At 37.2% G+C, this 19,476-nt stretch overlaps 2 protein-coding genes across 5 annotated transcripts in view; both read right to left on the bottom strand.

Annotated features, from left to right (window-relative positions):
* The window catches only part of atf6 (activating transcription factor 6), a 54,267-nt gene extending 50,896 nt beyond the window's left edge, over nucleotides 1-3,371 (bottom strand). For both annotated transcript variants that reach the window (XM_088926769.1, XM_088926770.1), the window contains exons 1-4: nucleotides 3,094-3,371; nucleotides 2,281-2,351; nucleotides 1,528-1,594; nucleotides 898-995 (exon numbers count right to left, since the gene is read on the bottom strand). In XM_088926769.1, coding sequence (XP_088782895.1) covers nucleotides 898-995; nucleotides 1,528-1,594; nucleotides 2,281-2,351; nucleotides 3,094-3,205 — 348 coding nt within the window. In that variant the 5' untranslated portion in view covers nucleotides 3,206-3,371. The remainder of the gene's footprint in view (nucleotides 1-897; nucleotides 996-1,527; nucleotides 1,595-2,280; nucleotides 2,352-3,093) is intronic.
* A 2,488-nt stretch (nucleotides 3,372-5,859) lies between these two features.
* Nucleotides 5,860-10,569, bottom strand: dusp12 (dual specificity phosphatase 12). Of its 3 annotated transcripts, none has more exons than XM_088927695.1 (7): nucleotides 10,169-10,569; nucleotides 9,344-9,654; nucleotides 8,725-8,838; nucleotides 8,255-8,373; nucleotides 7,906-8,002; nucleotides 6,502-6,691; nucleotides 5,860-6,283 (listed from the first exon to the last, which is right to left on the bottom strand). In XM_088927695.1, exons 2-7 carry the CDS (start codon nucleotides 9,595-9,597, stop codon nucleotides 6,122-6,124), a joined length of 936 nt encoding a protein of 311 aa, XP_088783821.1. In that variant the 5' UTR covers nucleotides 9,598-9,654; nucleotides 10,169-10,569; the 3' UTR covers nucleotides 5,860-6,121. The 3 variants fall into 3 exon arrangements, with proteins under 3 accessions (XP_088783821.1, XP_088783820.1, XP_088783818.1); XM_088927694.1 differs by lacking the exon at nucleotides 10,169-10,569 and adding an exon at nucleotides 10,123-10,160; XM_088927692.1 differs by lacking the exon at nucleotides 10,169-10,569 and having other exon boundaries at nucleotides 9,344-9,821.
* Nucleotides 10,570-19,476: the final 8,907 nt, after the last annotated feature.

Below are 19,476 nucleotides of genomic sequence, written 5' to 3'. Positions count from 1 at the left end.
CTTGAAAGGAAATAAAAGGCACAATACACAGACTAAAGCCATCCTTTGCTTTGTTGGTGTTGTCTGCCACACACATCAAGAGCTTTGCCTCATAAAAAATGACCGTATAACTAGATTATCACACTGTCTGCGTTGGTGTCTGTCTGCCCTGTGATGGACTGGCATCCCGTACAGGATGTACCCTGCCTTGTGCCCATTGCTTGTCAGGATCCCGACTTAAAATAAGTGGTTAGAAAATGAATGGATGGATAAATATATTATTACACACTACAATGGGATGATACTGTAAATTGTTAGGTTTCAAGAAGATCACAGAAGAAAGATAAAAATGGCAAATGGAGCAACCTCTTTATTAAGAGGTCCTCAGGCCAGTTCAAGTCGGTGGCACAAAATAAAAACTGTCTGCCAAATGTAATGCTAATAAAACCGTTTTTTATAATGAGCGGGTAGTTTGAGAAGGTGGCGGCATAATTGGTATGGAGCTGAGCTGATAGAAAATTAAGACATCAATTTACCGTACAAACAGGATTTTAATCATTACTGGAATCCACTGGGGCATTGTGGCAGTTTTTTTCCCTCATTTCCAGCTGCTTAAAGCACACAGAAGCAGCTGGCATGGAAAAGCAATCCATCTGCGATGTTTCCTGATATAACTCCAAAACAGGTCAGACATTTCTTTTGCCTTTATCTCATCGCATAGCTCATCGATTCTAGCTGATTCTGTTGTTACTCTTGGAGCTGCACAGTATGTTTTTGTATGTTTTCTGTTGACTCAATGTCCACTGCCGGAGTTTGAATGGATGTTTTGTGAATTAAATAAAAAACGAAAAACAAAACAGGCCAGGCGTATTTCTACAGTGCAGTGTCTCCGAGTGGGAAAGCAGAAGGCCGACTTACAGGAACACAATAGGAGGAAGGGGACGCCACCGAGCAAGGAGAGGAAACTGAACTGAGCGTTAGGCTTGGTGAAAAAGGCCCCGCAGTTGTATCTCCATCTACAAAAAAATACCATACATGAAATAAACTGCTATTGTGTTCATATCATTATAAACACAGAATGTTCAGGAAGGGAAAAGGCTTTACAGCAGGTAACTGAAAAGATATTTTCTAATGACCCTACACTGGAACGCTAGCAGTCATACAGTTGCACTTATCTACATAACTGTTATCATACATCTGAGTGACTGAACATTTCAGAGCTTTATCCTTTACCAGGACACTTCAGTACAATGGTTAAAGCAGGCCTAGTGTAACTGATTTGCACTGCTTAGTCTAATTCCAACAAAATGCAGTTAATTCTGTGCTAGTTGAATTTATACACCCTAGAGCACGAATATGGGACCATACATTACAAGTTATTTTGACATAAAAACCAGCCATTTTTAAAGAATCAGGAAATCAGATTAAGAGGACTCTCACAGTGTCTGAACTGGTGTACTTATATTTCTCTTAGCCCAGGGTCAGGTTGAACTGCCTCGTTCCCCAGTGATCACATTCTGTAGCTGAACACATTCAGTCTAGAGTTACCTGTGCAGCTGTCCGAGTGCCAGGGCATCAGATCAATGTCAAAGTCTAGATCCGCCACCTCACCGGTCTGAGAAACGGGAAAAATAAAGATGGATATTTCACGAGAACGGCATGCTCACGTAACATGAAAAGATCCTTGCAAGGCTTACCCTCTGTGAAGCGCGGGGCGAGCTCTACGATCAAGGGCCATCATCACGGCACTAGCCCACCGTGACTGGGATTCTACAGGTGAGGTAGGGCAGGCATAGTCGGCTAGGGCTCTCTCGGCTCTCAGCAAACACAGAGACCTCTGCTGCCTGCCAGCCACTGAGGGATGCCTTGCAGTCGATGAGGACCAGGGACACACCACACCTGTCCTCAAGTTGGCACTAAGCCACTGGTATGGGATTGTGTTGCCCGTTAGAAACAAGCAATTCAAAGCTGGGCAGGTCAGAGGAGTCTGCCCACACTTGCTTATTCTCCCGTGTGCACTCACAGGGTTCATAGCCATGACCCGTGAAAAAAATGTAAAACTAGAGAATCCAAATTTACACCTTACCTCTGAAATTTAAAAATGGACATTATAATCAACATAACTCGGAATTTTAGGCAAACAATTTAAGCAGGCAGATAAAGTCAGCAATCTTTGGCAGTGCACTGTACAGTGGCATATTTATCATTAACTAAAGGTGAGCTCCTAAACTAAACTTCTAACAGCAAATCAATTGAAAAGCCGTGAAACACAAGGTATGAGACATGCAGTACTGGACTTACAGCATTTCCCAGAGCCTGGAACAGCTCGTCAGCATCTCCTAAATTATCCAGATCATCAAACAGGCTGAGATCTGGAACATAAAACAGACAAATTCAATTTAAGAAAGTGAAAAAAAATTGTTCTAGCATGTTGCGACAGTATTGATGTAAACAACAGAACTACAGCTATTATTGTAACAGTAAAAGACGTTACTATTTTTTTAACGTAAAAAAACTTACGTTTAAACACTGTCAAGAAACTGTAAAGCTTCTGTGAATTACTACTAATAAGAGAGAAAAAAATGCCCGAAGCTACAACATTAAACTAAGGTTTTATCCGTTCATGTGTTGACTTGATGTAATCAAAGTACCAGCCAAATAGTTGTGTTAAGAAACTTAATTTAATACAATTACATTTTATATTATGAAGATCATGTTTATTACTTGTTGGTATCAGTTTGCTAAACTGACAGATTTGATATTGGAGATATTAATCACAACTTCCTAAATTGTTTCAAGCTGAATACTTTGAATTGTGTTTAGACTCATTAGCACATTTTCCTCGTTTTTAACATATTGAAAAACATTTTAAAACTGTGTTGCGGTCTTCACTTGCTCAATATATTTCAATTAAATAAAAATAAAAACTAGAAGATTCCTGGAAATAAAATTCGGCCCTCTGTCAGTAACCGTAGTCAACTTTTCAAATGTTTATTATCACATTTAATTCCACGTTTTACTATTCGAATGGAAATTAAATTTAGCCGTTGAACCTGAAAAAACGACAAATGTACATTAATGGTATCAGGAAAACGCAGATTATGGAACACTTACCCCACTCGCCATCCTGGTCGATACAGACATCCCCGCTGTCGCTGTACATCTTAGTATCAATATGATTTAGCTGAGAACGAGTCTCTAAGTCTAACATCAAATCTGCCGACATTTTTCCTTGAATACATTAGTTACAGAGATAATAAACTCCGTGAATTCTGCGCAGATCTATAACGCTCAGTAAGAGATTAATCATATCGTCAATGTTCACACTACACTTCCTGCTTCAGTGGTAAATACACGTCTATACTAACCTGTACTTTTAACAGCGTCGAAGTATGGAAACCGTAGAAGGACAAACCTTACGGAACAGAAAAATGGAATGAAATTCGTATCACAATTTCCAAAGTAAGCGGAAAATGTGTTAAACGTCCTTATCAGAATGGCTGGATGTTTATTGTTCTTACACAGACCATTTTTCTTTCTTTCCTTCTAAGACCAAAAATCAAAAGTATATTTGAAGCCAGACAATTACCAATGCCGTTATCAAGCTCAATGTTCACAAACATATTGATGGTTACACCTCCAGTAATGATAATGTTTCTTTATTAGCCCTATACAATTTCTTGCATTAGGAATTCATCTTTTCACATACCCCAGCTTTTCTCCATGAGACACAGACACACAGACAAGGAGAGAAGCTTGGGGTCAGAGCACAGGGTCAGCTATTGTACAGCACCCCTGGAGCAGTTGGGGTTAAGGGCCTTGCTCAGGGACCCAACGGAGTAGGATTCCTTTGCCAGCTACGGGATTTGAACCGGCAACCTTCCAGCCACAGGTGCAGATCCTTAGCCACAGAGCCACCGCTCTGTATGTTTCTGTGTGCCCAATGTGTGTACCACACATTGGGCATGTCTGCCAACATGGAATATGCATTTTAGCAATAATGCTACAAAAGCTGGACCTGTTGAGTTGAAATTCACTAGGTGTTTTGTTAATCATAAGCACATTTTCAATCTTATTAATTTTGTACATTTTCATCAATTCAAAGTGGCCAATGTGGACCACCTGAAATCCAAGAAGTTGTTCAGAATTAAAAAAAAGTTTTAACTATATTTGACCTATGCTGTAGATATAAAATAGCATTATGAGGTCTTGAGGTGTGGTTGCTACATTAGCGTTTGCAGGACTTTTGTCAGTTCAAACTCTTCTCACGCACAGTAAATAGTATACTGTAGCTGTGAAAATGTTGTCTACAGATGCCCCTCATATCTACAATTGATTCTATTTGAATGGATAAAGCAGATGTTGTGGTGGTTACGCTTTTTATGCTCTTGAAACACAGTAAAAGGTAGCCTCATTACACTAGTTTGGAACTGAAAGCAATTTAAACAAATCAAATTAAACCTGTTTTTAAGCCACTTAAGGATTAAACATATAACTGAGAGGTCAGCTGGAACAAATATCATTAGGTGATTGGGTCTCCATGACCAGAATTGGGAACTCCTGAAGTTGGGTATTTCTGAAACTCAAGAGTGAGTGCAGGAACAATCTGACCACATCTAAACAAGCCGGCAGAGCAATTAAAGTCATCAATTAGCACAGGAGATGTAAATCAGCTAGAATCAGCTGGACAGATAAATGTACCTTTAATGAAATACATGTTTTTGTGCATTCAACTGTAAAAAGCCTTAAAAAACTAATTTCGGAAAAGAATTAGGTTGTCTGATACTTCAGGTTTGAACAAAAAAAACTTAAGACACAAGGCTCTCCAGGAACTGAGACTCCCTGGTGCATACTTACAACCACACTGAGCAGTACATGCCTTATGCAAGTATTCTCCAGGAGTGAATCACGATGATTAGTCATGTGGCTTGGTGGCTATATTATATTTTCTCCACAATGTGGACAGATTTAACTGAAATGTTAGTTGTGAGTTCTGATCACCATCAAAAAGGGAAATTTGCAGATTGGATTACCTTAATATTTGCCATGGGAAGTTGTACATATTAAGGTGATCCAATAAACCAAGAGAGTCACCATCAATCAAAATGTTTCCTTTTAAAAAGCTCATATGTGATTGAAAACAGCTGATTGAATAGTTGTTTTTGGGATTCCCACGACCTGAATATGCTGTTGGTTTACAGATTAAGCAGTTGCATTCGTTGCAAATGGCCTATATCTGATGCCATGATAAGAAAGCAAGATATATCCATCTTCTAAATGCTTTTTTCAATTCAGGGTCTTGGGGGAGCTGGACCCCAACCCAGCAAGCAATGGGCACAAGGCAGGTTACAACTTGGAAGGGATACCAAGCCATCGCAGGGTAACACAAACACACTCACCCAGGGGCAGTTTCCCTAGAAGCCAATCAACCTACCAGTATGTTTTTGTACTCTGAGAGAAAACCAGAGAATCTGGAGGAAAACCATGCGAACATGGGGGAAACATATAAAGATAGCACCCCAGGTCTGGAATTGAACCCCGGGCCCCCACACTGAAAATCAGCAATGCTAACCACTGAGCCACCCAGAAAGCGAGGTACTGTCACATGTAAAAACAGAAGACATTACGCTGATAAGCTTAAACGTTCTTTTCTATGATGCAGTAAACTGATGCATGCTGCTTAAAAAGTACAGTAACCTGTGGAAGCCATAAAGGTGCTTGAAACGTCTAGATTTTATCTGTATTGTGATATATAATTGGAAGGTGATTTGCACTATTTATTTATAGATAGATAATACTTTATTAATCCCGTAGAGAAATTATATACGTCTGCCACAAGCACCCATGTATTTTTTTTAAAAAAGCTACTGAACTATGGCGTTGTTTCAAAGGCACATATTTTATTATGTCTACAATATATTAGCTGAAATAAAAAAAGCAAAAACCAAAGCTCTTCGTGTACTGCATGGATAACCCAGAGCACAAGTTGGGAGAATTCTCTTCGATGAGGTTTTAGCCCGTTGTTGCGGCAAGACGTGACCTTTCCAGTTCAATTACAAGTACGACAATGTTCTCTTCCCGATGTAAACGTTAGTTTAAATGAAGAGAGAAAGACCCAGGGAAAGAGTCGTCCGCATCCAAGCTAGCTGTTTCCAGACAGGAGTCCAGGCATGTGTAGGGGCTTGATTTCATCCACTCGATTCTTATGGATCTGAAAGGCCGGGGTCACCCATCGGCCGCATGAACACTGCTCGCCGTACCAGTTGAAAGAGCCCAGCTTTGAGCTGCATTTTGGACACAGAAGCTGGAGAAAAATCAACAAGGATTGTATGAAACAACAAGACTCTCCTTTTCACAAAATCGATAAACCAGAAACAGTCTTAGGAATCAAAAACACTTGGAATTGCCAAAAAGAATGTGAGTTAAAAATAAATCATATTTCTCTCCCATTAAAAGGAGAACTTTTTTTTATTAACCTTCCATCTGACAGCCTTTGTTAGAAGATTGCCAATGTATTCTCACCTGCCCATCGAGAACACCGAGCAGTGCCTGTTCCATCCACTGTACTGGCTCAATAAAATGGGACGTACACTGCCTTTGATCTGCACTCCTGGCATGTTCTATTGTACTACCTATCTTTTTATGAGCAAAGGCTGTTGGTCCAGTTCCAGTGTTGTGACTTAGAATACTAGAATTCCGAAATAAGGTGCGCCTGTGAGAGGGAGACAAAAAAAACAGATTTCAAATCTTTATTACTAATTTATGTATAAAGCAGTCCTGTTTTTTGTGGTGTATTCCAGAAGGATTCCAACACTCTTCTGAGAGTATAAACGGTTATTTAATTGTCATCAAGAAAAGGTGACATTTAACTGGACAGAAACACACTGGTCTCTTTCAGATAAACAAAATCCTCTGAGAAACCGTCATATATATATATATGTTTTCATACAACACCTTTATTATACAATGTCCTTCTTAACTACAATGAGCACCACTGAAAGTACTGGAACTGCTGCCACATACGCTGTCTTTGATATAAAGGATAAAAACAGAGGCCTTAAGTTGTTAAAATGGCAGGTTTGTGTTTAAAATGGCTCACGCAATTATTCTTGGCCTGTCAGACAGATACATGCATATCATCTTCACCCAGTTTACTGACTGGCATTGCAGCTGCCAGCACACAGAAGTGAGATACCCTCCTGTAGAGGTCTCTAGTGAATCGCAGTTTACGAAATTCGGCTCCTGCAGATGTGTATGAGCGTGGAGATCTGCAGGCAGCGGTCTCCCGCTATCCGGTTTGCAAAGAACAGTCAGTCACGATGGTGTCACCGTCACTGTGCAGGCTGCCACTGAACACGGTCGGTAAACGTCTTTTTGAGTGTGGCCATTTCAATGCTGCCAGCTCCTTCAGTGTTTCATACCTATCACCTTCTAAAGAAGGGTGTTACACGTGTTTCATTGCAGGAAAAGGTGCTACTTGCCACACAGCTAAAATGACAAGAATGTGGAAAAGAAAAAAAGGCAATAAGCCTTTTTTTTCATAGAGCTAGATCATAAACCCCATGGAACACATATGGGTAAGTCCAGAGAGGGAGTTAAATACATATTCTTCCATACAGATTGAGAGGGTGGAACCAATGCAGATGTGGATTGATACCAGACCTATTTGCATACAAATACTGGTGTCACAACAAAATACTTAGATAGCTCATCTAACATTTTTCATTGGAACAGAACAACTGTGTTGTGAATGTCATAGATGTTCGTGATTGCCAGGACAGCTTCCAACCAAACTTGCATCACAATTATTAACTTCAGGCATCATCTGGATATTTCTAGTAACAATAAATTATTCTATTTCAATTACATTAGTATTATTCTAGCTGCTATAGCTCACTCAGTGAATAATCTTGAAATACCACGTACCTACACTTCCTGCATCTGTAAATGATGTCACTGTCCCTTGTCTGTCCACTGGATGTTGGATCAGCAGCAAACACTTCCTTTGGCACACTCTGAAGCTCTGAGAAGAATACAATTAATAACACTGGATCTGGAATGTATTTTATCAATCTTGATTAATCCCTAGCTTTTACACATGCAACGCTAATCAGATATGGATATCAACTGAGAAAAAAATGCTTTTATTTAAAACAACTCATTAAAAATAAAATGAAAAACTATCATGGGAAAAACTGCTTATGTTTCTTACCAATTTCATGCTTCAACACATTTATCTCATCTTACTGCTCAAGGTGGCAATCAGAACTATTACCTGGATATTTCTCTGTGAGCTTCTTCAGTCTGTATTGCTTATACAATGGACTACTGAAATCCACTTCACACCCCATCATCTCATACAATTCCAGTTGGTCCAGAAACTCATCATTAATTCTAAATAAGAAAATAGTCATTTAAAAATATTTAAAAAGTGATTTACTCATTCTGTAAAGAGCTTTGAGAAGCCACCTTTAAAGGTGCTATATAAAATAAAGTGTATTATTATTATAAAAAATACTTTTAATCAAGCCATTTATTTTATTTTTGTTTCATGTTGTAAGCAACCATTTACTGTATGTTGGAAAATGGAAGCTACAGTAGATTGGATTATAGACCTTTCTTTAATGAACAGTGAAAAACAATCAAGTCAGCTAGTGTTTAAATACAACATTTTAAATAATACAATTAAAATTTTATGTTAACCATTTTGCATCCCCCTAAATAAGGTGTAAACTCACTACTAACCTGACATCAGGCTTGACATTCTGGAGTGTAGTATATGCAGTCATCAGGCTCACTTTGTTAGACTTCATCAAGAATGCAGTCACCACTGCTGCACTACGACTTTGCCCTGCGTGACTAGGACAATGTACTAATGATTATTAATGAATATCACAAATTGGAGTCATTTTATAGAGATGTAATACTTTACTGTCAAATGTAAAGAATACAGTTGACCATGCTTTAAATTGTTGGTAACCCAAAAAACATCCACACTTCCTTTGATTATAATAAAACAAATATGCTGCAAATTTTATAAAACAGCAATATGAATCGGATTATAAAAGCATTACGTTCACCACAGGTACTGTACAAGGTATACTCCTTTTGGAGGGAAAAGTATCTAAGCAAACAGACATGCTGTATAGATATACAGATATATATATAGATCTGTTTATGTAGATTTAACATCTACACAACTACCATAAAATATTAACATTTAGAGCACTACAAATCTTTATTAACAGTTTTCAACTCAACGTGATCAATATCATGATTAACATAATATTAATCCTTACACCAGTGTGAGAAAATACATAGAATAAAACTGATTACCAGGTGCTTTAATTAAATGCATGCCTACCAGTGTACTAGGACTGCAGAAGATGGATTAGCAAAAGCTTCTGAGATGAACGTAACGCAGTCATCCAGAGAACTGAGCAGATCAGTGCAGGACTCGTCTAGAGCATACACAAACTTGCTCTGAAAGCACCCAGGAAGGTTAGGTGCTTCCGAATCTACCGTGAGCACGTGAGTTATACCATCTGCTGTCAACCTCTGACAGTCTTTCAGGTCTGAAGCAGCCCCTATATACAGTCCTGTCTGCACACAAATCATGTTCCCTTCTTAGCCTTTACGCAGAGTATAAATGTTTAAAGGCAGCTTTGAGCTAATCTGAAAAGGAAAAAAATACAAATTAGTCGGTAAAAATCTAGTTTTTTTTCTCATAATTCACCATGGATTTTGATCGAAACCGAAACAGTCGCATAGCATAGTTTAGTGCATAGTTTTCTAAGCACTGAATTACAGGTTTTTTAACTAGAACGAGTTACAGAATTGATCAAATATCACAGTACGCATTAAAATGCTGAAGTATACATACATAGTAATTTGCATAAATTTGTGTGGGGAAAATAGTTTTCTTGTAGTTTATATATTTCATTGAATAAGTAAATGCATTTTATGTGGAAAGCTTGTATTGAACGGATCAACAGCTAAAAAAGTTTTATTTAGTTCAATGTGCATGCTATTTCTGATTATTCATTATGTTTAGACTGAATATCTGTATTTAGATTAGTACACTTTTACGTATCCTATTTATTCAGAATAAAGTTAATCTAATAATAAGATCATATCAGTCACCGTTAGTACAGCAAAGCATCAAGAAGAAAAACAAAGCGTGATTTACCATCCAACCTCTTCCTCATTGCTCTTGTAAATAGCATCCGATCAGGAAACAAAGACGACGTATTTAGTTCCCAGCATTAAAATTTCCGCAATATTTTTCTTCGTTTTGTAAAATACAAAAGAAATCATTAGGCAAGTATGATTTACACATTTTAACGAAGATCACAATTTTGCACACACGTGTCACCTAAATTTCGAAAATTAATCACAATTTTATTTAACAACCTAAGACTTTAAAAACAAACCGCAAAGGTATCTGTCTGCAATTTGTAATCAATATCTGAGATAGGATGGGAAGAAAGAAACTGTAAAGAGCAAAAACCACTGTTATACAAAGGCATTTTCGCGGGTATTGTCCGTTTATAACTAATAACACTATTTCTGTGGATCTGTGTCGCACAAAAAAATCCCAACCTCAATTAAAATATTGTTTTCATTTGATTTGACAAATTCCTAGTTGTGTAGCCTATTTAATTTTGAATCCAGAAAAAAAACTGGAATAAAGTATTTGGTGTATCTGTGGATATAGTCACTGTACTATGTAAGAGGTGTCCTTAACTATAATGTTGAGGGGGGTTCCATAATTAGTAGCTGGTATACCTATGTCCTAATGAACTTCATGGACGTTTCCTATGGGGGAACACAAATGACAGATCAGCGAAGACAGTAGGCAAGTGTGATTATAGCCCTGAAGGGGCGGCACTGCGAAAATGAGAGCCCCCTCCACACATTAGGACTGCTTCCTTCCTTGCAAAAAATGACAAGTGGAATTTTTGTTAACAGAGCTGAAGAAGTGAGCTTAACTGCACCCTGCTAGGATGGCCGGCGTGGCTGCGGCGCTGAGCGGGATGCTGTGGAGATACAGGACCGCTAATGAAGTCAGGACCGAGCGTGAAGGATCCCAGAGGCACGCACAGGACAGATGGCAGGAATGCGGCTCCGTGCTGCTCACGCTGGGCTCAGCTGATTGGCCAAGTAAGTGTGATATTATCTTATGCTCAGCTGTGGCAGTTCAGCTTAATTTACAGTTGTGCTGTGGAGCGCAAAGATCCTAGTTTTCGATACCACTGAAAACCCTCCCGTCAACGAAAAAGGAAAGGAAGAATGCATTTTAGATTTACAGCGAGGTTTCAATAGTACGATGAATCTATTTCATTTCTCTCTTTGAAATTATGCAGATTAGCGAATGTTGTAGTTTTCCTCTCGATTCTACATGTATCTTTTAACTTCGTTAAATGATTTGCCATTCAACAATATGCAGTTTATCCGGGAAAGGAGTATAAATGCAGAGGGCCGTAGTAAATTGGAATACATGTTTGAGTTAGCGAACAAATGTCTGCCCTGTGTTGTAAAAGCGATGTTGTAATAAATACGTTTTCATTTTAAAAACAGAGACAGGCGTTCTGTGATAAATCACCTCCGCATTCAGTTTTAAGGCTCTTGTGATGAGCTAGAAAAGCATTCTTACACAAACGCTAGATGGCAGCAAATAGTCCCTTCTGAACAAGTGCAAATCGCTTCAAGGAACTTCTGGGAGGCCGGATGATTGCACAAAATCTTGTTGATATAGTTACAAGAGCTTTCATTTTAAATCAGATTATTTAAAAAACAAGCAAGTGTTAAATATAATTGCTTGAATAGTATGTTTAGATTGTGTGATGAACTTTGATCAGATGTCCATAGCTGTCAGTTCTTACTTCTGCATGGTGTTTACAAAACAATAATTCAGACGGTAAACTTCACATACCACAAGCTGCTTTTTTGTAAATGAATTTATCTATATCCTTTTGATTGTTTTGTAACACTGACATTTTTAAATGTCATACAAAATGGCAATGAAGAAATCTGAAGAAGGCACAAGGGTCCAAATGGCCTGAGCCTCATTTGTAACCTTTATTAAAATTACATTATAAATAGTTCAGGCTGCCACTCCTAGGTGACCTGTTGATATGCTAGTATGAATTATTATCCTTAGTGGAATATAGAAGTATTCCACTATATATATATAGAAGAGTGTAACATCAGACAACCACTATGATTAATATCAGAGGACTCGATCACACAAAATTGGTAGCACATATTAAGCAGTGTTTTTAGTATATTTTTCTTTGAATGTAATTGCTTAAGAACACAGGGGCTATTTATACAGAGCAGCAATGTTGATGTTTTGGCTCGTTTCTTATTTATTTATTTTTTTCCCTGTCTCTTCAGCGTGTTCTGAAAACTGACACTGTGACATTTGAGTAGGTGTGACTCAGTCTCTCTCCGAGCTCTAGCAGAGAGAGAGAGAGTTATTATTTAAAGCAGCAGTACATCTCCGTCCGGCTTAATTTTAACAGAATCGTTTTCTGTTTTGTTTTTGTTAAATGAAGTCGTCCTCGGAGTCACATGCCTCTTGTCCGCTAAGGACATTGTATATCGGACTTTCTCTCATTAGAACATAAAACAGTGAGTTCAACCCATCTAGCCTGTTTGGGCTAGATCTCACTCGCTGAAAGCTGTGTGAATATATAACACATCAGATAAAAACAAAACAAAACAAGAACTTCTGCGATGTGTGATGCATTTATGTTGCTCCCCAGTAATATAGGAATATGGTGCTCCTCTTTCCAGGCTCCCTGTTGGATGTTCTTAAATTACACATTAAAAGGTCACATTCACACTTAAAGATCCAGAACAGGTGATTAGACTAATCTCGTCGGTTTCCTCGGGACACATTCAGATTAACCTGAAGTGGTCCTTTCAGAATCCCTGCAAAATCTCATCCAGTGACTAATTTCTGCAAATGTATTTTCGTTAAGTCTGTCCTTGGATCTGTCCTTTGGTACAAGTATACAGGAGACACTAACAAATAATTAGAATACTAGAATTCAACTGTCATTTTACTTTGTTCAATAGCATGCCCGTCGGCTCTGAGACTATTTTTCAATAAAAAGTATACATAGTTCTGTAGGATACCATGACTGTTTTAGCTTCACAATACAAATGAAAATATGTTATAACAGAGTAAATTGACATTTTGTCCCATTGAATCAATTGTCCATTGGTATTTGATAATAAAATCCATAGACAATACATCACACTTGGTAAATAAAGATAAAGATGTATTATACACCAGCTTTATATAACCTTCAGTTTATCCCATGTGGCAGCAATAAATAAGTCTGAAGCTTCCAGACAGAGATGTAGGATTAACTAGTTAGTCTCGTGCTTCTTAAAGATATCATCTGTGAAAAATGGATTAAATCTGCATAAAGTAAGAGGTTGCCTTAGGAACTGTCTGAATAGATTTGTGAAATGGTAGATTTCAACTCTTACGTAGTAGAAACTGCGTTAATTATAATTTGGCGCTCCCTGACATGAAGAATACTTTTTGTCTTTGGAAAGATAGGCTTGGAATTCACTTTTGCACATAAGATAGCAATTATTCACGTGAATACAGCAGGCTTTGAGGACTTAATTTCGCCATCTTCCTATACACATTCAAAAACATTGCTCAACTGTAAGAAACTAAAGCCAAATCAGTAATTGCATGCACATAATACAGTGTTGTGTCATTTCTCAGAAATTATTCCATCATAAACATGTATTAGTAATTGTGGTTAATTACGAAGTTACAAAATCACCATTGTTATTGCTCGATCAAAATGATCTTCTCAGCTGTCATAATGATCTAATACGAAAAGCTTGTTTTATTTTATTGTTCTTCACTGTGACCCTGTGAATCTATGTGGTCAGTTAGTGAAAGTCTTTCCCGCTAATCAGTCTACATCCATTCTCAGGATGAAAAGATGATAGTTTTTGACTGAAATAATAACACAATTTAAAGGCTTCATGCCATATATTATATGTCTAAGCATTTCTCAGCTGTCTTAAAAATATAGAGCTCCTGTTATGTGTCAGTCTTGCTAAAGGACTTATTAATAGCTGTGTCTGAATTTTGTGCTACAGTTAAAAATAGATTTTTCCAAATGGTGTTACTACCCAATATAAGTGTAAGATCCTGCTGCTTTCTTTGGTATTAAATATTCATATTTACATTTATATAGCTTTGTTCATCTATAAGTATCCTGATTTTTTTTACGCACAGGAGCAAAACAACTTCAGCCATGACTGCAGTTAGCACCCACATGGATAAAGTAAGACACTCAGTAAAAATCAGTCAATCGGTCAGTCAACCATTTTGCTAGAGCTATAGCAACCTTCACAACTTTACAGAATTATATAGCTGTTAATATTGGACAGCAACAGTAGACCATGTGGGCACAGACGAGAGGAAAACAAACTCCTAGTTGGAGAAAATAAACCTCTAGAAGTCCCAGGTCTAATAGTTGCCCCCATCCAATCCAGACGAGTTTGTTGAGTAAAAATTATAATACATCTTGGACAATCTCTGCAATGTCAAGAGCTGAGATCCTGTTGTTCTGGGTACTGTGCTCCGGCAGTCTCACTTCACAACAACTTGAAATAAGTGTGTTCAAAATGGTATTACCCCTGCTCTTTCAAAAACCGCCATGAGATCTTTAATGACCATGTAGTCAGGACCTCAGTGTAATGTCTGAGTTAAATAACAGAGACCACTGGGCATTGATTTAGGAAATTATGGTATAGAAGGAAGAGCACCACCTGCTGGTCAACAAACACCACTTTCAGCTGCATCTTGGATGCCCTCAGAGGTCTCTCATCCCAGCCTGACCAGACCTTCACCTACTGAAGATAAACTATTGTAAACAATTCCTTGGTCACTTTCTGCTGTAGGCTGGCTGTTGGCTTTTTTTATCAGAGTTAAATGATTCACGTGCCTTGAGTTTAACTTTCACTCTGTTGTGCATGATTTATGATTAACTTCCTTTGCCAATAAACCAAGAAATAATGACTCATGAAATAAAGGCTCGTCTTTCCTGTAGAGCTACACACTTCCCTTGCTTTTGAAAGTCACCAACAGGAAACTTTGGCAGGGTTCCTCATCAATTATATTGCATAAGAACAACTTTCTGTGTGCTTTCAGGAAGAGTATGAATTTCAAACAACCACACAGGAAAGAGAAGCAATAAACAGTATAAACTTTGTAAATCTTATTTTTCTAATTTAATTTCAAAAACCTCTTGAGCTCAATGTACTTTCTAGCTGTAAATGCTGTGATACTGAAATCAAAGGACTCCCTTTATTGCAAAGAAAATCCCATGGCTCCAATTCGGTTTTACATTTGTCTATATCTTACTATACCTGGAAATACAATGCATTTTATGAAGTAATGGTATTGAAAGATTCATGTTGTTTGTTTTTCTTAGACGAGAACATGAAAACAAGACTTTGTTCTACAAAGAAACTGAAGTTAATGGGTATGAAACCAATATGAAATAGAGTTTACACTGAAAACTATATAATATGTAATGCAAGGCTTACCTTTGATTTTTATCAGAAAAATGTCAAAAATCAATTAACTGTATGAACACAGAAGTTGTGTGTTGGTTCCACTGTGGTGAACTTTTCACATAAAGAAGTGTGTGTGTTTAAACCCAGCATTCATATGCTTTCTGTTTGGGAAAATCCCATACATCTCTACACTCTTTCTTGAAGACTTTTCTTTCTATTTCACGAAAACCATAAGATGATTACCATGATACATTGTCCTTCAGAATCCAAAGAATGATTATGAACTTTTCTAAAGAACAAACAGAAAAAAATGTGTTGTGAAGGCATGAAATCTTTGTGATAAAAGCTGTTTATTTGTCACCTAGAAGAATAAAAAGGTGTCACACACCTCACACACAATTTTTTGTTCATTAATCAATCTCTTATTGTCTTTTAATACAAATGAACAAAAGCATGAATGGTTTTATAAAAATTAATGAATATGATTGCATTTTCCAGACATTCACTAATGCAATTATTTGCATTAGAATCAGAATTAACACAGATATTTAAGGTTGAAAACTGATGCTTGTTCCTTTTCTTTATGAAAGGAGAAGCCCCGTTTTGTGCTTGCACATACACAAAAACCTTGGCAAGTCCAGTTTTGGAGATCTGTAATCAGTACTACAGTGAAAGATGACAGACTTTATAGAGAATGACAAAAGAAATGAAATTGAAATAAACCTTGAAGCCTTGTGCCCCCTGGCCAACATTTTTTTTACTGCAGCAGGTTTTCTTATTCTATGAAAGATTTTCTTTTCTGTCTGCCTTTACAAAATGTAAAGGTAAAAATAAAGACGTAACAACTGAGGCATGAACATTTTTAATCTTTTGTTTTCATGATTGATGACCCATAAGATTGATGATACTTAAAATTGTTGATTAGGGTCTCATCACAGCCACAATCCAGCAGGATGCACTTATCATTTTGGCCTGTTTAGGACTTGATAAAGCATAATGTGCCTAACTAATGAACGCTTGACAGATGGAGAAAATGCTTTCTTAGCAGAGCCAAAATCATTCTGTCTTAGATTAGACAAAAAGGCTGTGTTCCTTTTGATTTGCCTCGGCATTATAAACAAACGTTACCACTGCAACTAATTGGTATGTTGGGGTTGGACATTAAGAATAAACAATGAAGATAATATTATTATAGCGTTTGCCATATCAGTATGTGTTTTATCAGTAGTTTCACACAACTGTTTTCTTTCTGTTATGAATTGTGCAAGTTATTCAAAATATAGTTACAATGTACTGTTTTAAAGAATTGTTGTAGAAATATGCTGGTTTTAAGTCCTAGTCAATAATTAGTAGGCAGTAATAAAATATCATGGAAGATGAAATTTTATTCAGATTCGATTTATATAGATTACAATGGCATCCAAGTCTGCTCTTGGTAATTTTCAACAGCGGGTAACAAGTCCAAGTGTTTTATAAGATCCTTTATTTTGCTGAAGCTCACATGGAAAATTGAAATAAGTTCCTATATTTCCCAACAGATTGTCTCCTCCTAGCACTTTCTCTTCAAATTTCAAACTACTTCAGCAGGGAAAATTGTAAAATGAATAATAATAATTGCTTACATTTATATAGTGCTTTTCTGGACACTCCACTCAAAGCGCTTTACAGGCAATGGGGGCTCCCCTCCACCACCACCAATGTGCAGCATCCACCTGGAATGAACCTGGAATGAAAATAAATAATTTATATAAAAGACGGTTACATTTGAGCTCCATGTGTAATAGGAAATCAAGTTCTATTATAAATGCAAAGTAATAAAGTCAGTGTGTTAATAACTAAGAAAAGATGTAACGGGGAAAAAAAGTGCAACAGAATATCTCAAAACCGTGTCCAAAGGGAGGTTTTGGGATGAAATAATTAAATGTTTTTTAAGCACCAAAAAACAGAAGAGATCTATGCAATTATACCTCCAGAAGAACAGTACATATTACTCCATGAAGAATCCAAGACAGGTTTACTTGTGAAAATCCTATAAAGTGCAAACTCTGCTACTGTTTGTGCCCATCGACAGGTGGTTCAGGTTTGTAGTGTGGGATGAGGGATTAGTACAGAGGTCATTGTTTGGCTGGATAGTGTTGTGAATACAAAAGGGTTACCACAGGAGGTCTGGATCGTTGACTGTGCTGTTGGGGGAGGGTCTTTGAGATTTTAGGTGATGACGGAAAGCAGGAGGGTGTGGTGAACCCGGTATATTGAATTATCTAGGCCAATTGTTACAGTCAAATAGTGATATTATTGTCATTTTTTCTCACCATCACTTTATTGTCCTGAGATTTTCAAAACAAGGAGTGAGGTGCTGATATTGAGTCATTAACTTTCCATAAAATACCCCTTTGTCTGATTCATGGCTGCTAGGCTGTATGGCACCAGGTCAGAAAAAAACCCAACACATTGCATTAAGTGACAGAAATATATTAAAGATTTTTTTTTTATTTCTTCATATAAAAGGCAAAATCTACATGCACCTACAGTACAGTACTTGTATTGCAGAATGCACACACTCTTGAAATCACAGCGCAAACACCTATTTATATTATTTTCTTTAAATTATTTTTTTCAAGTGTATTTTTTCATCAATTTTATTTTTTTTTTGCTTTCTAAAACTAATGCTAAGAGCTGGTAGGTTTGTCTGATCTTACAGGAGTCTTGTGGAATATACTGTTTAAGCTTCCAGACTAAAAGGGAGACTTTTGTATTATTTTATTCAAATTTCTACAATAGGTCGCAATACCTATATATATATTTCAGTACAGGTTTGATATGAAAGGTTTCCTTTCCAGAAGCACCTAATTTAGCGAATTTACTTATCAGTATTTGCACGCAGATACAACGGATTAACCGTAAAGAGTACAGATAATACATAATTCGTCTAAACGACAACTACATAACAGAACCTTACGCTAACTTACACAGACAAAAAAAGCCGATTAGAGGAAAATTTAACAAGGGTTATGTCCTAAACCATGTGCCTCCATTAGAGAGATAAAAGAAGAGATTGATAAATTGCCATTTAGTCCTTTTCTTTGACTTTCATGAATTTACATTATCTAATGGGGGCAGAAATGAAAAGCCCTGATTAGTGTGGAATGAGTTGGAAAAAAAGCTATTTGTCTTTGTTAGCATCCTCCTGTGTTCTTTTATGACCCGGTTTTACAAGGGTGGGAGCCGAAATGCCTTTCCCATTAGATTGAAGAGCAAGGAGGCTGAGTGGTCATCCCGAACACTAAACGGAGTGTCTCCAGAAACAGAGTTCAAGATTGTGAATGCTGGTGACTCCTGTGTAACCTTCTGAGGTACTGAGAGCTCACCCTTAAATGACCCCTAACTCTGAGGAAAGATCTGGGTGCTTCCAAGGGGTCTCCAGACCAACAATGAGAACTTCAGTGTTTAAATAAATGGACCAGTTCTCCCTCAAACCCTTCATCTTTAAACACGAATAGCGACTGTATTACAAAAATACGGTTACAATGTTGGTAAACATATTCCTTTCTTTGTTTACAATTTTGTTACAAGATCCTAATTGTAAACAAACTACTTTTACTGATATTTTGGGAATATCTCAAATAATATTACTTTGTTGTTAAAGTCAATGTGGTATCTTAATTAGCAAAGGACAGAAACATTAGAAACACATAATTTTTTTAATTTTTACCTAAAAGTTGCGTTGTTAAATGATCTTTTTTTAATTGCATGGTAATTAAAACCGTAAAATGTTGTACGTGCGAATAAAAACTTACTTTACTGCTACTATAATGGAATATGACTGTAGGATTTTAAAAGCGTCAAATTAGACTTTTTAATTAAGCGCTTTTCACGAATACTTGGCAGCCTGATTGCCAAGATTCCTGAATTTCAAAGTAGCGGTTACTAAAA

This window comes from Atractosteus spatula, chromosome 11, assembly GCF_055471065.1.
Source record: "Atractosteus spatula isolate fAtrSpa1 chromosome 11, fAtrSpa1.hap1, whole genome shotgun sequence".
In the NCBI taxonomy this organism is placed as follows: Eukaryota; Metazoa; Chordata; class Actinopteri; order Semionotiformes; family Lepisosteidae; genus Atractosteus; species Atractosteus spatula.
This window is presented reverse-complemented; position numbering and strand designations above follow the sequence as displayed.